Genomic DNA, 17,654 nt, shown 5'->3' with positions numbered 1-17,654 from the left:
CTAAATATAATAAGAAATGGCCTGTGAACATTAAGTGAAAAGATGCTAAATTTCAATAACTATCAAAGAAAACATGAGGGAAACCAGGAAATATTTTTTTCAGAATCAAAAAGGTTAAAAAGATTGACTTCACGTTTGTGAAGGGTAGAGGAAACTGGCCTTCCAATAAGCTATTGATAAAAGTGAAAGTTAACACGAGTTTTCTAGAGGACAGTATAATTTTAAATGTTTATAGCCTTTGACCCTGTACATTCTCTACTAAAGGTTTTCGGTAAGGAAAAAGTTTAAAAGTCCAAAAAGATATAGTTATAGAGCCATTCTTCCCAGGACTGAATGTAATAATTTTTAAAAATCTAAATAGGCACCAAGATAATATACAATCAATAAAAAGGTCTATATGTTTACATTTAGGCATGCAGAGATCCCTTGAAATAGTAATTGAAAAAGGATTATGGGATGGCATAGATGTATAATTTCCATTTTATTTAGAAATGTATGTATATGTGTATTTACATATTGAAAATATGTGAGGAAATTGTTGGAATATAAACATTGTCTCTGAACTTTGGGACTACTGCATTCTTTTACCGTGTTCTTTATATGTTGCTGTGCTGTTTGATATTTTCTTTACCTAAGTAAGCACATGTCATATTAATTAACAGAAAAATCCCTATAAAACTTTGTTTTTCCTTTGGTGGGGGGAGGGATTTGGCCCTGAGAAGCTTGTTGGACACAGTTCCTGCCCTTACCCTTCTTCAGAGCCTTTAGAAAACCAAGCTTTCAAGGCCCCCTGAAGCAAGGGTGTTTAGATCCAGGGAATGGATCTTGGGGCAAAGGTGAGTAAGTAGAGGTGAGGCAGGAGGAGCCATGAGGAGGGAGATGTGCTAATTTTAGCATCTCTGAGAGAGAGTTGTTCCAAGTTTCCTACAGTGTCCCCTTGCACAAGCTTAGCTCTGTCCTCCAGCCCCCACCCAGTGACTGCAGGGCTAACACAGGAACTAATAGACTTCAGATGGCAACAAAATGCTTGAAATCTCTGCTGCTTTAAATAGAGGTATTTGGCACCCTTTTGGATGGCAGGTCTGGGCGAGCGAGGCCTTTAGCACTTTCCCTAGTTTAAAGCTCTGCAGTGAAGTCACCTGGATGCCAGCTTTCCTTTCAACCTCAGTATCTCTAAGGAAAAACTCCTGATCATCCCTAAACCAGGCAATACCTCCTGCCCCTGAAGTCTTCCAGCTCAAATCCTGAGGGCTCTTGCATTCCTGCTCCATCTTCTCTGTTATTTAACCTCTCTCTCTTTCTCCTCCTCCCCTTCTTCAGGAGAAGGATTCAGGGTATATTATTTAAAGTATATTCTGTGGGATCTTTATAGAATCACAGAACTCCCTCTCTTAAAAATAATATAAATAATAATAACTCTCTTTTATTTTGTGTCTATTAAATACCAGTCATGTTATATATGTATTGTTTTCTTAAAACAACCCTATGAGATGGCAATATCTTAAGATTTAAACAGGCACTTGACAAAAGAAGGATACAAAAAATGGCCAATAAGCACATGAAATAATGCCAGACATCATTAATCATTAGGAAAATGCAGATAAAAACCATATGAGATGTCAAAGTAAAAAGACTGACAGTGCAAACTGTTGGCAAGGATATGGAGCAACAGGAACTCTCAAACACTGCCAGTGGGAGGGTGAAATGGTACTACCTCTTTGGGAAATAGTTTGGCTGATTCTTACAAAGTTAAATATTAATATATATGTACCATTTAATCCAGCTATTCTCCTACTACATTTTTTCTCAAGAGAAATAAAACATGTCTACTGAATGACTTGTACAAATTTTCATAGCAGTTGTATTCGTAATAGCCCCAAACTGGAGACAACCCAAATGTCCATCAACTGTTGAGTGGATAAACAAAATGTGGTATATCCACATAATGGAATGCTTCTCAGTGATAAAAAGGAATAAACTACTGAGAGATATGCATTACTTATCTATGCTGAGTAAGAAACCACCACAAACTTATTGACATAACATAACACGTATTTGTTACCTCACAGTTTCTGTCAGTCAGAAGTCTGGGCACAGCTTAGCCAGATATTCTGCAAGACTGCAATCAAGATGTCAGCCAGGGCTTGGTTCTTATCTGGAGGCTTAACTGACAATGGAACCACTTCCAAGTTCATGCAAGTTGTAGGCAGAATTCATTTCCTTGTGTCTGTAAGACTGAGGGCCCTGGTTTCTTACTAGTTATCAGTCAGAGGCCACCCTCAGCTCCTGGAGGCTTCCCAAAGTTTCTTGTCACCTGGACCTTTCCATAGTTCTTCTCACAGCATGGCAGCTTGCTTCTTCAAAACAAACAAGGGAGAAAGAGAGCGCGTCTGCTGGCAAGATAGAGACTTGTAACATGATCATGAGAGTGACATCACATTACCTTTGCCATATTCTAGAAACAAGTCCCGGGTCCTGCCCACACTCAGGGGAGGGGATTATATAAGGGCATGAACACCGGGAGGTTGGTCGGGGTCAGGTGGGTTACTTCCTAGTCCATCCTCCACAACACAGATGAATCTCAAAGACACTGTGTTGAGCAAAAGAAGCTAGGTACAAAAGACTACATACATTATAATTACATTTATATGAAATTCTAGGACAGGCAAAGTAATGTATAGTCACTGAAAGATCAGTGGTTGCCTAGGGTCAAGGGAATGGGTCAGGGAGTTGACTGTAGGAGGGGCACAAGGCAACTTTGGAGGGTGATAGAGGTATATATTTTGACCTGTGTGATGGTTATATGGGTTTATACATTTGTCAGAGCTCATCAAACTGTACATTTTATTTTAAATAGGTACATTTTATTTTGTGTAAATCATACTTCTAGGAAGTATATCTTTAAATATTTTTTGAAGTATTTTAAAAACTATACTCTGAATTTCACATTTTTATCACCATTTACCTATGAGGAAAACTGGGGTCCAAAACTTGCCCATACCCACACAGCTGGTGGAGCTAGGATTCTAAGCCAGGTCTAACTGCAAGTGCATTCTGTCTTCCTTTGCTGCCACTTTCACAAAGAAGAAAACAGCGGCCTGGGAAGCTGAGGAAATATTCCCCAGGTCTCGCAGAAGTGGCAGAGAGTCTCAATCTTGTGTTTTTTGATTTCAAGTCAAGAGTTCTTTGTACCACTAGGTCTGCCAGACCTTGTTAAAGCCTTGTAGCAGATTTTAAGAGTTAAAATTGCATTTTAAAATTTATCCATATGTGTCATTGTAAATACGCTTAACAATGTTCTTCTCTTAAAACACATAATCCTATGAGCCAGTTCTTTAAAAGAACAATGTATGGTCTGAAGATGAAGGCTGCAGAAGGTGTGCCATATACTGTTGGTTGCTTGCCTTCTTTCTTGCCTCCTAAATCCTGAGTTTATCCAGATGTTGGCCATATACTTCAAGGAAACATAGACCCCTTCTAGTGCCAGGGGATGAATCTTGGTTTGTTTCAGCTAGTTGTGATCACTCTGTTCCCACTGAGAGAGGTGTGTTTAGGAAAGAGCCTGAGATGCAGTTCTGACCAGTGAGGCCTGAGAGGTACCTTCCAGGGGATTCTGGAAAATCTACCAAGCTGCTTTTTTAAGAAGGAAGGGGCTTTTTCTGAAAGGTATGAGAGTGGGAACTTGGGAGTTGGGATGAGTCACTGATGATGTGAGGGACAGTGTGAGGACAAAAGTCTATCCCTGAGAATAGGAGTGAGAAGGACACAAAGCATTTAAGTCCTTAAGGGTGATACTGAGCCTCTGATTCATTCACCCCTGTGACCACCCATCTCAGTAATGTAATACATTTTCTTTATTGCTTTAGTCATCACTGTTATTTGCAGCCAAAACCATCTTGCATACAGAAGGTATAAGCAGATACTGTCAAATACATTTTTTGCACCCAATTCCATGGTGCATAAAATTCTTACAAGCAATTGTATGTACTACAATACATTCAAAATTGCCATTCATCAATTGGCAGGCAATTGATGTTATACGTTGTGTGAATGCTAAGATTAGTTTCATTCTTAGAAATGCTTGTGAATAGTTGAAGATCAGAAAAAAACTGTCGATCTGTGGGGAATTGGCTGGGTAAATTAGGGTAGAGCCATATAATGAGACACAATTAAAAATAAAGAAGCATCTCCATTTGTACTGATATGAAGTGATTTTCAAGATATGCTAAGTAGAAGAACATGAGTCAGAACAGTATACAGAAGACTTTGAAGTATGTGGTCATGGAGAAACATCTGAAGTTCATTGCCAGGACTGTTGTGGTACAGGAAAGGAACTTGGTAATTAGATGCAAGACCCTAAACAGAACTTTCACTATAGATAGCCCCACTGAGGACAGTAAGGGATGGTGGGGCTATAAGAAGCTATGTGCTGTGGTGGTGGACCAGCAACGTGGAAATGGCTCACAAGATCAGTGTATTAGGGCAAAAGCATCAAGGTTTGGGTGGGTTTGCAGCAGGGCTGCTGTGTATAGTCTCATATACATGAGATGATCTATTTTCAAGATATTAAAGAAATTTTTTTTAGTTAATTTATTTTTGGCTGCGTTGGGTCTTTGCTACGGCGTGCAGGCTTTCTCTAGTTGTGGCGAGTGGGGGCTACTCTTCATTGCGGTGCTTGGGCTTCTCATTGCAGTGGCTTCTCGTTGCAGAGCACGGGTTCTAGAGGCGTGGGCTTCAGTAGTTGCGGCTCGTGGGCTCTAGAGCGCAGGCTCAGTAGTTGTTGCGCACGGGCTTAGTTGCTTTGCCGCATGTGGGATCTTCCCGGACCAGGGCTCGAACCTGCATCCCCTGCATTGGCAGGCGGATTCTTAACCACTGCACCACCAGGGAAGTCCCTAAAGAAATTTAAAAATATATATATACACGGAAACTCTGGCATGTCTCACAAATAAACTCTACCAGCATCAATATTTAGCTAGCATACATTTATCTGGGCTTGCTGTGTGCCAGACACTGACCTCAACTCTTTATCTGGATTGGCAGAGATTCAGTCCTCATAGCACTATGAGGTGCATGTCACTGTTATCCTCTTTTTTTTTTTTTTTTCTTTTTGTTTTGCGGTACGCGGGCCTCTCACTGTTGTGGCCTCTCCAGTTGCGGAGCACGGGCTCCGGACACGCAGGCTCAGCGGCCATGGCTCACAGGCCCAGCCGCTCCGCGACATGTGGGATCTTCCCGGACCGGGGCATGAACCCGTGTCCCCTGCATTGGCAGGCGGACTCTCAACCACTGCGCCACCAGGGGAGCCCTATCCTCTTTTTTTATAGATGGGCAAACTGAGGCACAGGAGTTTTAACTAGTATTCCAGGATCATACAGCTGTTAAATGGTAGAACCAGGGCTTGGGCCAAAGTCCATGTCCTAAACAATCTACTAATTGACTTCTGGGGTTATTGAAAGGATTAAATGAGTTACATGTGCTTAGCCAGTGTGGGCCTTAACCAGTGGTCCCCAAAGAGTAGTCCATGCATCAGCAATGTTAGACATTTGTTAGAAGTATACTTAAATTCTTAGAAATGTTGCCCAGTTTCAGCCAGACCTAGTTTTACGTGTTGATGTGTTCCTTAGCTGGTGTGAGTATATGTGAAGTCCCACCCAGCAAGGGAAGTAGTAATTCCATGCCAGCTGAACCTTGAGGAAAGCTACCTAAGTATTGTATATGTAGTTCCCACCTTGCTTTCTTGTCCAACAGGTGTTTATTGACCACCACTATGGACTCAGCAGGAAATTACCCTGTGATCAATCAGTGATGCCCTACATGGGCTTAGTGGGTACCAGCACCCTACCATTCCCAGGCTGGCTGTGCGATCTGTGCATGCTGAAACCGGCTAAGTAATTCCTCCCCTCGACACAGCTGCTCCGTGGGCCAGAGATCTCAAACTCCTTCCTTCCTCAATGCCTTTCACATAATAGATGCTCAGTAATGTCTCTTGATGAAGAAGTCATCACAGTTCACCTGGTGGCAGCTGTCTTTTTAGCAAAGAGCACCTAACAGGAATTCTCAGCCTTGGCTGTCCTGTTACAGTTACCTGGAGAGCTTCTAAAAATCCCCAGCCTGGGGCCAATCATATCAAAATATCTGGGGATGAGAGAAGAGGGGAAGGAGTAGGTGTGAATAGTTTTGAGAGCTCCCCAGGTGATTCAGGGTGCAGCCAAGATTGAGAACCCCTAACCTAGAGTAAAAAAGCCACATTGCAGAGGGTTCACCTGACAACCATCAAACCAGCAAAGGGTCACAGATGGAGACACAATGGGTAAAACCCAGATGACTTCCTTGCAAGCTGCCCTCCACTTCTCAGATTAGGCCTGTGAGCTGAGCTGGAAGCAGCCAAAATCCTGTCTTAAGAAGTTCCTGTGCACAGTGGAAGGTGCAGCTGGAAGCATTTATACTGGAAACCCTGACTGGGTGATCATCCTAAAATTGTTGCCATATGTCTCCAGCAGGGACAGCAGGGCCCACAGTTGTCCCTCCACCCCCTGCAGCCTCTCTTCCATCAGCACTTCAGTCCTCACCCATGGGAGCCCCCGGAGTAGCTTCATTAGTTTAATGATTTTATTGAGCATCTAGATTCCTTGCAATAGGCCAGGCCCTGGAAATGCAGATATAAATCCAGCATCATCCCTGGTGTAGTTCACGGCCTAGAAGGAGAAATGAGAAGTAAATCAACAGCTAGGATGTGATGTGATAAGAGTCAGAATGGAGAGTAGCACAGAAATGTGAGAGCTTTGAGGAGGGGGTGAGGAGGGGGCTCCAGAAGGAACAACACTGAGGCTTTTTTTCTTTTGAAGTATTCGTATATATTTTTTAAAGTTTGGAATAATTTTAAGCAGAGTTGAACACACCAATTTAACAGATATTAACATTTTGCCATACTTACTTCAGATCTTTAAAGAAAACAGTTCTAAACTGTTTCAAGCACAGGAGCAGTTCAGAGAATAGTATAACAAACACCCATACACTGAGGTGGTGAGGGGCCAGGCTCCCTGGCTCCACAGTAGGACATTGGAGAGGTGACTTAACGTCTCTGTGCCTCTGTCTTATTTAGAAAAAAAACTTACACACTGCTCTATGTAAAATGGGTAACCAACAAGGATGTACTGTACAGCACAGGGAACTCTGCTCCATGTTATGTGGCAGCCTGGGTGGGAGGGGGGTCCGGGGGAGAACGGGTACACGTAAATGCATGGCTGAGTCCCTTTGCTGTGCACCTGAAACTATCACAACATTGTTCATCGGCTATACTCCAATATAAAATTAAAAGTTTTTTTAAAAATCACCTGCCTCTAGAGGTAATTGTCGGGATTAATTAAGGTAAAGCTCTTTAAAAGGCAAAATTTCCTCACATGCACCATGTGCTTAATAAACATTACCTGTTGTTATTCGTGTGCTCATGACCCTGCTTGTCAAATCAACATTCTGCAGCATTTGTTTTAGATTAGTTTATAAAGAAAAGTGTAATATCACAGATGCTCTTAAAGACCCCTGTATGCACACCTCCCTGTTCTGCCTGCTAAGGAAAAGGAAAAGTTAGCCAGGGGGCCAAGGTGGGAAGGTGCACTGCAGGACATGGGACAGGGGAGAGCCTGACTTCTGAGGAAACCCTCCAGCGTGGTCAGAAAGGAAGGTGACAGCCGCTCAGGGGAGGAGGTGGGAGGGGTGGCCTGGTGCGTCAGCGGAGACCCTCAGGAGCCCGTTTCCCACCGCAGAGGATCCACCCAACTCTCTCCTCTCTCCCAGGAAACCCTTGGGGCCCTTTTTAATGGCTCCTTTCAAAAAATAAACCAACAAACAAAAAAAGATAAAGAAACCTCACCCACACTTGCTCCTCAGTTGGGAGAATTCCACCCTGTAGGGGCTAGCTTTGAGAGGAGAGTCCCAGGGGAGCTGCAGGAAGGGGGCTTAGGGCCCCTGAAGTCATTGCTGCTCGAGTGCCCTGGAGGCAGGAAATGAGGATTTAGGGCTGTAGCCCAGCCAGGAGCACTCAGCCTCCCTTAGCCCCAAGTCTATTTCAGTGGACTGTAAGCTTGGGGAAGACGTCTTTCTGGGAACTATGCACCCCTCCAGGTGGATACTTCTTGCTGAGTGAGCTGATGAGAGAACCCCCTGATTTGTTCAATAGTTAATCTGACAGAGGCACACGTGTGGTTCGTCAGGCACAGATATTTGTGGGAAAGGCCTTGGGTATAAGTGTATACTAGCACCCAGTCTCAGTTGGAAATGTGCTCTCCCGTCACCCCCCAGCAGTACCATCATTTTTTATCTCAAAATGGGCTTCCCCCATCTTCCCCTCCCCTCCACTTCTCTAGCATCCGCTCCAGCCACTGGTGAGGAACAGCTGCTCTGAGGCCCATCTCTCATCAGCTGCCTTATCTCCCTGATGAATAATGTTCCCCTTCCCGCAGTGGCAGCCTAGCAGGAGGCCCGCCCCAGCGTGGAGCAGGCTGCTGACAGGGCTTGGAGCCCAGGCAGCTGTCAGAGAGCAGGACGCTCCCCTGGCCCCCGCGTGGGGTGAGGGCTAACCTCCCTGCCTCACAGACACATGGTACCCTGAGACCCCACAGCCATGGCGAGCTGCACCTCACAAACCCAGCTATTCCAGGTACACCTCAGCACCCTTTGGATGCAGTAACTGTTCTGGGTGCCGGGAAAACAGAGGCCCATGAGTCCTGCTCCACAGGGGTGGGGACTGCTTATGGGAGATGTGATTTGTACTTAATGGTACAGAGCTCTATAGTTCTGCGACCCAGAGAGCATGTTTAACCACTCCTCGTCTCGGTTTTTCCCATTTGCCAAATGGGCTAATAATAGTGTTGTATAGATGCTGTGGTTCTCTGCTCAGACCCCCTTTGCCAGCCAGTGCAGCCATCCCCAGCACTGTGAGTGCTGTGGTAATGGCTATACCTCTGGCCTTCTCCAGAGCCTTTGGCTTATGGTAACAGCATCCCTGAGACAGCCAAAAGGCTATCTCCTTTGGCCGCCATTCCCCCTCCCATCAGGGGAGCTGGTAACTGACTGATACTGGGGACACAAAAGCCCAGTTCTCTTTCCTCAAGATGGGACAACTCCATGAGACTATTTATGCTCCAGAAATTTCTATAGATCAAGCCAAGGCTTACCCACAGCTACATCAAGCCAAGGCTTCCCCACAGCTACATCCATCCTCAGCCCCTTCACCTTCCTGTCCTGCTTCTCTTATAGCTTTTCCTCAAGAGCACACCCTCCCTCCATGAATCATAGGCTTTGGAAGCCTGTTTTGGGCACCTCTTTTAGGGGACTCACAAGACAAGGACCCACTTCACAGGGGCTTTATGTGAGGATTCGATAAGATAAGGCTTGAAAAGCCCCTTGTGGGTGCCTGGCACTCAGCAAGTACCCAATAGTCAGTGATCGTGATTCTTATAAACTACTGCTACATGACAGAATGTCACAAGGGAACTCGGACAGATACGATAGAGAGGTTGGTGATGAAAGCCTTGGTTCCAAGGCTGCAACTGGAAGCAGTTACCCTAGGAAGGGCCCTTGGAGGTCACTTAGCCCAACTGTCCTTTTACCAGTGAGAAAACTGAGGCCCAGAGAGGAGAAGCAGCAGTGTCAGAGACCCACGGCAAGTCAGGGGCAGAACTGGGACTAGACTATGCCATGCTTTGCCCACCGCTCCTCATGCTCTTTTGCTGTCTTGGGGTCCTTCGTCCCTGCTAGTTGTTGAAGTGCTGCTGACTTTTCATGGGCCAGGACCCTGGGAAGGGAAGTCAGAGCACACTCCATTTCCACATGCATGTCCTGAGCACCTACTAGTACTGGACACCTGCCAGGCAGTCAGGGGCGTGGTATACACAGATATGCAACAGCCCCTGGTTGTTCAGAGACCTTCACGGTTTTCAAAGTGTGTGTGTGTGTGTGTTGGTTAACTTTCATCCCAGGAAGTAAGTAATACCAGCCCATTCTACAGGGAATGACTGATTAAGAGTGAGCTTTGAGGGCTTGCCTGGTGGCGCAGTGGTTGAGAGTCCGCCTGCCGATGCAGGGGACGCAGGTTTGTGCCCCGGTCCGGGAAGGTCCCATGTGCCGCGGAGCGGCTGGGCCTGTGAGCCATGGCCGCTGAGCCTGCGTGTCCGGAGCCTGTGCTCCGCGGCGGGAGGGGCCACAGCAGTGAGAGGCCGCGTACCGCAAAAAAAAAAAAAAAGGAGTGAGCCTTGAAAGACCAGTAAGTGCAGGTAGATGAGCAAGAGCATTCCTGGGCTCACTTTTTACCATATTAAATACATAGGAATATTCTTAATTTCCACAATGCTCTCTCTGAATAGTCTGCTGTCCTTTACATTTTCCCAAGTATGTATAGAGTTAAAAGGTGAGACAGATCGTGGCTTCCGGGTATAGTTGGAGTCCTGTGTGGCTGAAGTATAGGATGCATATCATCTATTTGACCATAGATGACCACAGTGGAACTGGAGGATTAGATCTTTTGAAATCAAACCAGACTCAGGATTCTCTGTGTCATGCTATAGCAGTTGGGCTTCAATCTGTACACAGTGGGCAGCCTCCAAAACCAGGAGAGCAACACGCTTAGGTGTGTGTCCTACGAAAATGTCTCTGGGCAACGTGGAGAGGAGACTTGAGAGGCAAGGCAAGAACCCGGCCCCCCAGATGGAGGCACCCTGGGACAGGTGAAAAGTTAAGTAGGAGACCACAACTCGTGAGCTGTCAGGAGATGCTGTGTGAGGAATTTCCACATGAGCCAGACACCCTGAAGGTGACAGGAATGGAGGATGGGAAGAAATTGTGAGGAAGTGGGATTTGAGTTGGAATTTTTGAAGGGCAGTTTCCTAAGCATGGGGAGTGGTGTGGACAGAGTGCAGTATGAATGGATGGAAGATGAACGTGGGGTCAGCAGGACCATGGACCTGGGCGGAAGGTCGTCCTAGGAGCACAGAGGTGTCGGAGCTAAGAGGAGGCCCAGGCCACTTTCTGGGGAGCACTGAGCCCCAGGGGAAGAAGTATGAACTCCCGCCTGTAGGCAGTGAGGCTGCTGGAGGATTTTGAACATCAGAGTGGCAGGAGGGAAGCAGGATTTCAAGATTAGCGCAGGAGTGGGATGTAGATGAGGGTGGAGGCGGGAGAGGGACCTTCCCCCCCTAAGTTGGAGAACATGCACTGCCCGCTTTCAGGCCACATCCCCCCGTCCAGATAATTTTGATTTGTACACACAATGTGGTCCCATATTTTTTTAAAAGGAGAGATTTCACACAACAAGATTTCATATAAAAGGCAGGTTTCTGGCTACATTTGAAAATCAGAGGATTTGGTAAGACTGGACCAAGTATTTCCATGTGGCCACCATATGCTGGAGTTGGTCACAATTGCCCCCTATAGGTGCAGCCTTGAGTTTCATTGGAGTTTTTCCCATAGCAGTCCTGCTTTATTTATTTTTGGTGCATGGTGATTTTTAGAAATTTTTGAATGAGCCATCAGCACTTAAGTAACTGAGAATTTCTTATAAATATCCAGATTTGGGCTTCTTTAGAAAGGCATTAGGGCTACCTGGGACCTCGTCCCTAGGAGGCCGTAACGTCTAGAGCTTAGGCTGTTTTCCATTTCACCAGTCCCCACTTCTCCCAGCTCTCCACAGAGGCTTGCGTTAGCTGCCGTCTGTCATAGAGGCTGTGCTCTCCTACAGAAAGACAAAATGTTTCTAGCGCTCAAGTCGTTATCAAAAGTGGGAAAATGAAAGGTAGAGTAGGGGACGTGCCTGCTCCTAAAAAAGGTTGGAGAGAACATTGTGGAAATGAAGAATATTCCCGTGTTTAATTTGGAAACAGAGTATGTGTTAGAAGAAGACCACCAAGGACACTGCTAGAAAAGACTGGCCGCTCCCCTAGCCTGATGTTACCTGCTTGGGCCCTGTTGGCATTTAGCTTGGGAATCCGGGGACAGAGGCAGGGGGGTCACGTCACACTCAGCACTCAGCAGTCTGGATTCTGTGCTGCAGAGGAGCAAGAGGAGGGGTTTGTGACCAGGGCTTAGGAGCTAAGGGTGTGCTGAGACGTCCTGGGCATGAGGCAATAGGAGGGAAAACCAGAGTGAGAGTGGGGAGTGGGAGTGTAGGAGGAAACCCTGTACACTTCTGGAGCGGGAAGTCAGCTCCCTACATAGGGGGTCAGAGAGAAGAATCGCAGATGACTTCAGGGTGACAGATCCTGGGTTCCTGGGGGCATGGGAGGTGCCTTAACAGAAGTCAGGAGATCCACACTGGGGGAGGCTGATGACTTAGGGTCCAGGCACAGTGAATCTGAGGTGATAAGGATGGTGCTGGTAGCACACTGGCTATGTACATCAGCTTTGAAGCACTCAGGTCTCATGAGGACCTTGTTTTTGTTGTGCTTCATCTCTCGGTGCCTTAGTTTCTTTTTTTAAATTTATTATTTAGTTATTTATTTTTATTTATTTTCATTTGAAGTATAGTTGACTTACGATATTATATTAGTTTTAGGTATACAACATAGCGATTCGATATTTTTATGGATTATTGGTGCCTTTGTTTCTTGAAAAATAAGGCTATTGATAATCTCCCTCCTATAGGGTCATTGTAAGGATTAAAGATTAACGTAATTAAAAGCCTAAAAATGACTCCTGGTGCAGAGGACGTGCTCTGTTCCACCTTTGCCTGTGAGGACAAGGTGGGTGAACCCACTGAATGGAGGCGATTTCATGGGGCAGGGAACCAACACTGGGCCTTGGAGAAGAGCCACAGTGGGGCTCTTCTCATTAGGGGCCACATGTTATCTCCTGGCTACTTTGGCCATCAATCCTGATTCTCTTCTCTAGGGCCACAAGGAAAGAGGTCACTCCTTTTTCCACTTCGTGTTCACTCATTCTTTCATGTGTACATGAATTCATTAACTTGATCGTTCATTTAAAAATATTGATAAGGCCTATTTTGTCCAAGTTGGGCAGGTCCCCTGTTCTCATTGAGCTGACACCTTTAGAGGGGAGAGACAAACAATAAACAACTTAACATATAAACAGGAGAAATACAATTGTCATAAGAGGTGTGAAGAAAAGAAAATAGGGCAGTATGAGGGTTGGGGAAAATTTCAATAGAGCGAACAGGACAGGTGTCTTTCAGGAAATGAATTTGAGCCAATGAGTGATAAGAATGAGGCACCCATGAACAATTTGGGAAAAGAGCGTCAAGGTTGAGAATTAGAGGGAGGAGCCGTTGTCAGTGTGGTTTGGGTGGAGGTGAGGGAGGGGATAAAGTAGAAATGAGGATGGAGAGGTGGGCAGGGACCTTGTAGCCATGGTAAGGAGGTGAGGATCTGTCATCAGAAAGAGGGAAGACTTCTGAGGGTTTCGAGCATGGAGTTGATGTATAATTTTAAAAGAGCACTTGGAATATGGAAGCTTGAGGTAGATTCCCAAATCCTGGAAGACAAATAGGAGGTGGCCACTACTTTATTTCAAAGAGTAAGAAAGATCTGATTTAGAGGTGAGCTCTAGACAGCCTGGAAAGACAGCACCATAATACCTGGGGCTGGGGTCAGAGTATCCCAAGACAGGCCATCGGATACTCTTCTTGGAAGGTGGTCTGGGAAGGGCACCTCCTTTTTCTAGATAGCCAGATTCCCCTACCCCCACCCCCAGGCTGTGTTCTTCTTATGAGTTCTCCACAAACAGTGAAAAACTAGGAGGCTGCCCAGCACAAGACTTTATTTCCTCCTGGAGCAGAGTGAAGTTGCCCTAGTGAGGCACCAAGTGTGCTAGCACCATTGTCTGTGAGGGAAACTACACTGCCAGGAAGAGGGGGCATCGTGCTGTCGGAACTGGGGCCCTGGAGGACCCTCGGAGCATCAAAGCAGAGAGAGAAATCAAAAGGAAAAGACTCGGGGGAATGGAAAATGTGTTTCCATATTTTCTTAAGATTCACAGCCATAAAAAAAGAAGGCAAGCAACTAGTAAAAACATTACTGAGTGTGACAGATGAAGGGCAGCCTCCCTAACACAGAGCTCACATCAATGAGGAAACAGGGAGGCCCCATTTCTTTTTTAATGGGGAAGAATGTGAGCAAACTTTTACAGAAAAGAAAATGCATATGGTTAATAAAAGTACTCGATCTCACTAAAATCAGAAAAATGAGAACTAAAACAGCAGTGGGGTGCAGAGTATCTTTTGGGGGAAATGGTTTATAAATTGAAAAATGTATTTTTTAAAGACCGCTGTGCTGGTGAGCCTGCGGTGAGGAGCTTGCTGTCAGGTGCTGTGGTGCTGTGCGCCTTTAAAAAGGGGTACTCTTTTGAGCACCTTTAAAAAAGTTCATACCCTTTCACCCAATGATCCCACTTCACAGACTCTATCTTAAGGAAATAGTTTTAAATGAAGAGGTTGATTTGTGTGCAAAGATGTGCATGTGTGAAATATTGGAAAGAGGCTACTTGATAATAATAGATGATTGGCTTAATATGGTATATCCATTTGGTGCACTATTATTAGGTAGCCATTAGAAATGATATTTTTGAAGATATTTTGGTAGGGAAAATATACTGCGATATGTGGAAAATAGCAAAATCATAATTAACAGAAAACAGGAAGTCAATTATGAGTGTGAATGCATATTATATATATGAAAATAGGTTAGTGGATCATAATGTACATATAAGGAAACACATAGAAAGGTTATTAGAATTTTCTCTGAGTTGAGAATTACAGGTAATTTTGTTTACTTCTTTGTGTTTTCCAAGGGTGTTTTTTCTCTTTTTCCACAATGAACATATATTATTTTAAAAATCAGATAAATGTAGAAAATGGTTGTCTTACAAGTCAGTGCTCCCTTTGGTCCTCAGATTCCTGTGAGAGACACACACACCCCTTCATCCCGCCTTCCATCTCTGTTGCTGTAAGACACTGTAAAGTGGAGGGCAGAGAGCAGAAGGAAAGCAGGGAAGTGGGTGCGACCTCCTGCTGTGCCATGGTTTTGCTGAGTGACCCGGGACATGCCACTGCCCGGCGACAGGGCTCAGTTTCCGCATCTGTAAAATGCACTGGTGGAACTGGTTCACCTCTAAGAATGTAACAGGACTGTAGGCATAGCAGGTCCCAAGCTTCTAGCCCAACGCCAACCCTAACCACAGTGACATCACTGACTGCTTCCATGAGCAAATGCCACCCACACCCAGATGTCACCGTCCACGTGGCCGCCCTCAGGACGAGTTACAACTTAGCCGGGGAGACCCTTGCCCTTTCCTTTGGGAACAGGAGGTGATGTTTATGTACATCATTCATTCCTTCAACACGTCCTTGTTACGCGCCTGCTCCTGGGTGCCAGCCCCTGGGGGCAAGCCCCATAAGGCCCAAGCTCAGAGTGATTCAAAAAGTGTCTTCCCTGGGGGCAAGTCTTTTCCCTTTGAGAGTCATTTTAATTTATATTTGAATTATTTTAAAGAACTAAAGTTTATTTGAAGCTAAGTGTCTGACTCTAGATGAGCCAGATGGATCACACCATTTTAAGTATAAACCACCTACCTACTGTGAGTCTGATTTTCTCGTGTGACTTAGAAATGAGGAATCCAGAAACAGGTGGATCCTTGGCAGTGTGAATAAAACAACGTGTGAATCCACCTGGAGCCGTGTGATGAAAGGAAGAGCGTGTGGACTTGGAGCCAGATGACCTGAGGTCAAACGTGGCTCTCCTGCCTCCAAGCTTTGTGACTTGGGGAAGTTCACAACTTCTCTGACCTGCAGTGTTCTTATCTGTAAGGTGGAGAAATAGTCCCAACCTTACCCAGGTTTGCTTGTGAGCATTAATCAGGATCTTATTTCCAGAGAGACCTGGCAAAGAGCCTGGCATGTTCTTGGCCATCACATCAGTACTCTTGCTGCTCTCCAGAGGTTGTTACTTGAAAGGGACAAGACACCGTTGGAGATACATGAGAAGAAAACCATGTTGCACCATCGTTGAGATCCAGGGTTGTGAGGCTACACAGACCTGGCCCTGCCACTTACCTGCAGTGTGTCTTTTTGCGGAAGTGACCTGATCTTCCTGAGCCTCAGGGTGCTCATCTGTAAGTTGGAGTTGATGGCAGCAATACCCACATCCCAGGGCAGTTGTGACGACTCAGTAACATGTGCATCCACCGTAGTGCCTAGTAAAATCACAGTATATTCACTGAATTGTTTGATACATTTTTTTCCAATTGCAAATGAAATAGTTGTTCAATGTAGAAAATTTAGAAAACAACCTTAAAAAGGAATAGAAGAAAGTATGAATTGTTTTCAGTCCTTTTACTTTTCAGTTGCTGTGTGTTTGCATCTGAGCTTCCTCATCCATACTCCCACACCCCATCTGCATTCTGAACTGAGGCGCTATCCCCAGCAGGCTGTGGCTTGTTGCCCTGATTGTTCCATCAATGCAAGGTATGTAACACTGCTGCCGGCCCCTCTCTTGGCAGATCCTTCAAGCCGGACTTCATCCTTGTCCGCCAGCATGCCTACAGCATGGCCCTGGGTGAAGACTACCGCAGCCTGGTCATCGGCCTCCAGTATGGAGGGCTGCCTGCCGTCAACTCCCTCTACTCCGTCTACAACTTCTGCAGCAAGCCCTGGGTGGTAGGTGCTGGGCCAGGCTGACCCGGAATGAAGGGGGAGGCGTGGCTGGCCTCCCAGCCCTGAAGTGGACCCATTCCCCAGCATGGAGGCCCAGTAATAAAAGGAGTCTTTTTTTTTTTTTTTTTTTTTTGCGGTATGCGGGCCTCTCACTGTTGTGGCCTCTCCCGTTGCGGAGCACAGGCTCCGGATGCGCAGGCTCAGCGGCCATAGCTCATGGGTCTAGCCGCTCCAAGGTATGCGGGATCTTCCCGGACTGGGGCACGAACCCGTGTCCCCTGCATCGGCAGGCGGACTCTCAACCACTGTGCCACCAGGGAAGCCCTAAAAGGAGTCTTTTTAAAGCAACTGAATAAACAACTTAGATCCCAAACTCCTTCTTGTAGTTATTACCTAATGATATTATATAGCATATTGTGATACAGTGTTATGTTATAATAATATTAGTGGTGAGAGGGGGTACCCTACTGCTCTTATTAATATTTGAGCATGTCATCATTTTTGTTTAAAGGTCAGCACTGTTTATTGAGCACTTAATATATACTAGAAATCTGTGCTGCCTGGTGCTCACGCTATTGCTGTCATGTGAAGTGAGCATCCTTACTCTATTTTACAGAAAAGGAAGATCAGCTTTAGGGCTGTTAAGGAACTCCCCAGGGTCATGGAGCCAGGGAGGGGTGAAACCCAAACTTGAAGTCATCTCTCTTCAGTCCCTAATGCTCGATTCCTCTCCCACTTTTATTCATTAGTTTCATATTCATTCATTTGATATGCCTTTCCATCCAAATGTTACCTGTAAGAGAGACTTTTCCTAAAATATCACCCCATCACTCCCCAAATACTCTCAAATTTCTTACCCTGCTTTATTTTTTCCCCAAATACTTATCTCCACCTAGAATGATATGTTTATTCATTCATCTGTATTATCCAGCTCCCCTACTTGAAATAATCTATTCATGCAACAAACAGAGCACCTACTATGTTCCAGGGACTGTTC

The 17,654-nt window shown here is 45.5% G+C and overlaps 1 protein-coding gene across 3 annotated transcripts in view; it reads left to right on the top strand.

Moving 5' to 3' along the window:
- Positions 1-17,654, top strand: part of SYN3 (synapsin III) — a 458,022-nt gene that overhangs the window by 132,978 nt on the left and 307,390 nt on the right. For all 3 annotated transcript variants that reach the window (XR_010932585.1, XM_067697868.1, XM_067697869.1), the window contains exon 5: positions 16,504-16,660. Coding sequence is in view for 2 of the 3 variants with exons in the window: in XM_067697868.1 (XP_067553969.1) it covers positions 16,504-16,660 (157 nt within the window). In the remaining variant the exon portion in view is untranslated. The remainder of the gene's footprint in view (positions 1-16,503; positions 16,661-17,654) is intronic.

Source organism: Pseudorca crassidens, chromosome 11, assembly GCF_039906515.1.
Source record: "Pseudorca crassidens isolate mPseCra1 chromosome 11, mPseCra1.hap1, whole genome shotgun sequence".
NCBI classification, from domain to species: domain Eukaryota; kingdom Metazoa; phylum Chordata; class Mammalia; order Artiodactyla; family Delphinidae; genus Pseudorca; species Pseudorca crassidens.
The sequence above is the reverse complement of the archived record's forward strand: the minus strand, read 5'-3'. Positions and strand labels throughout refer to the sequence as shown.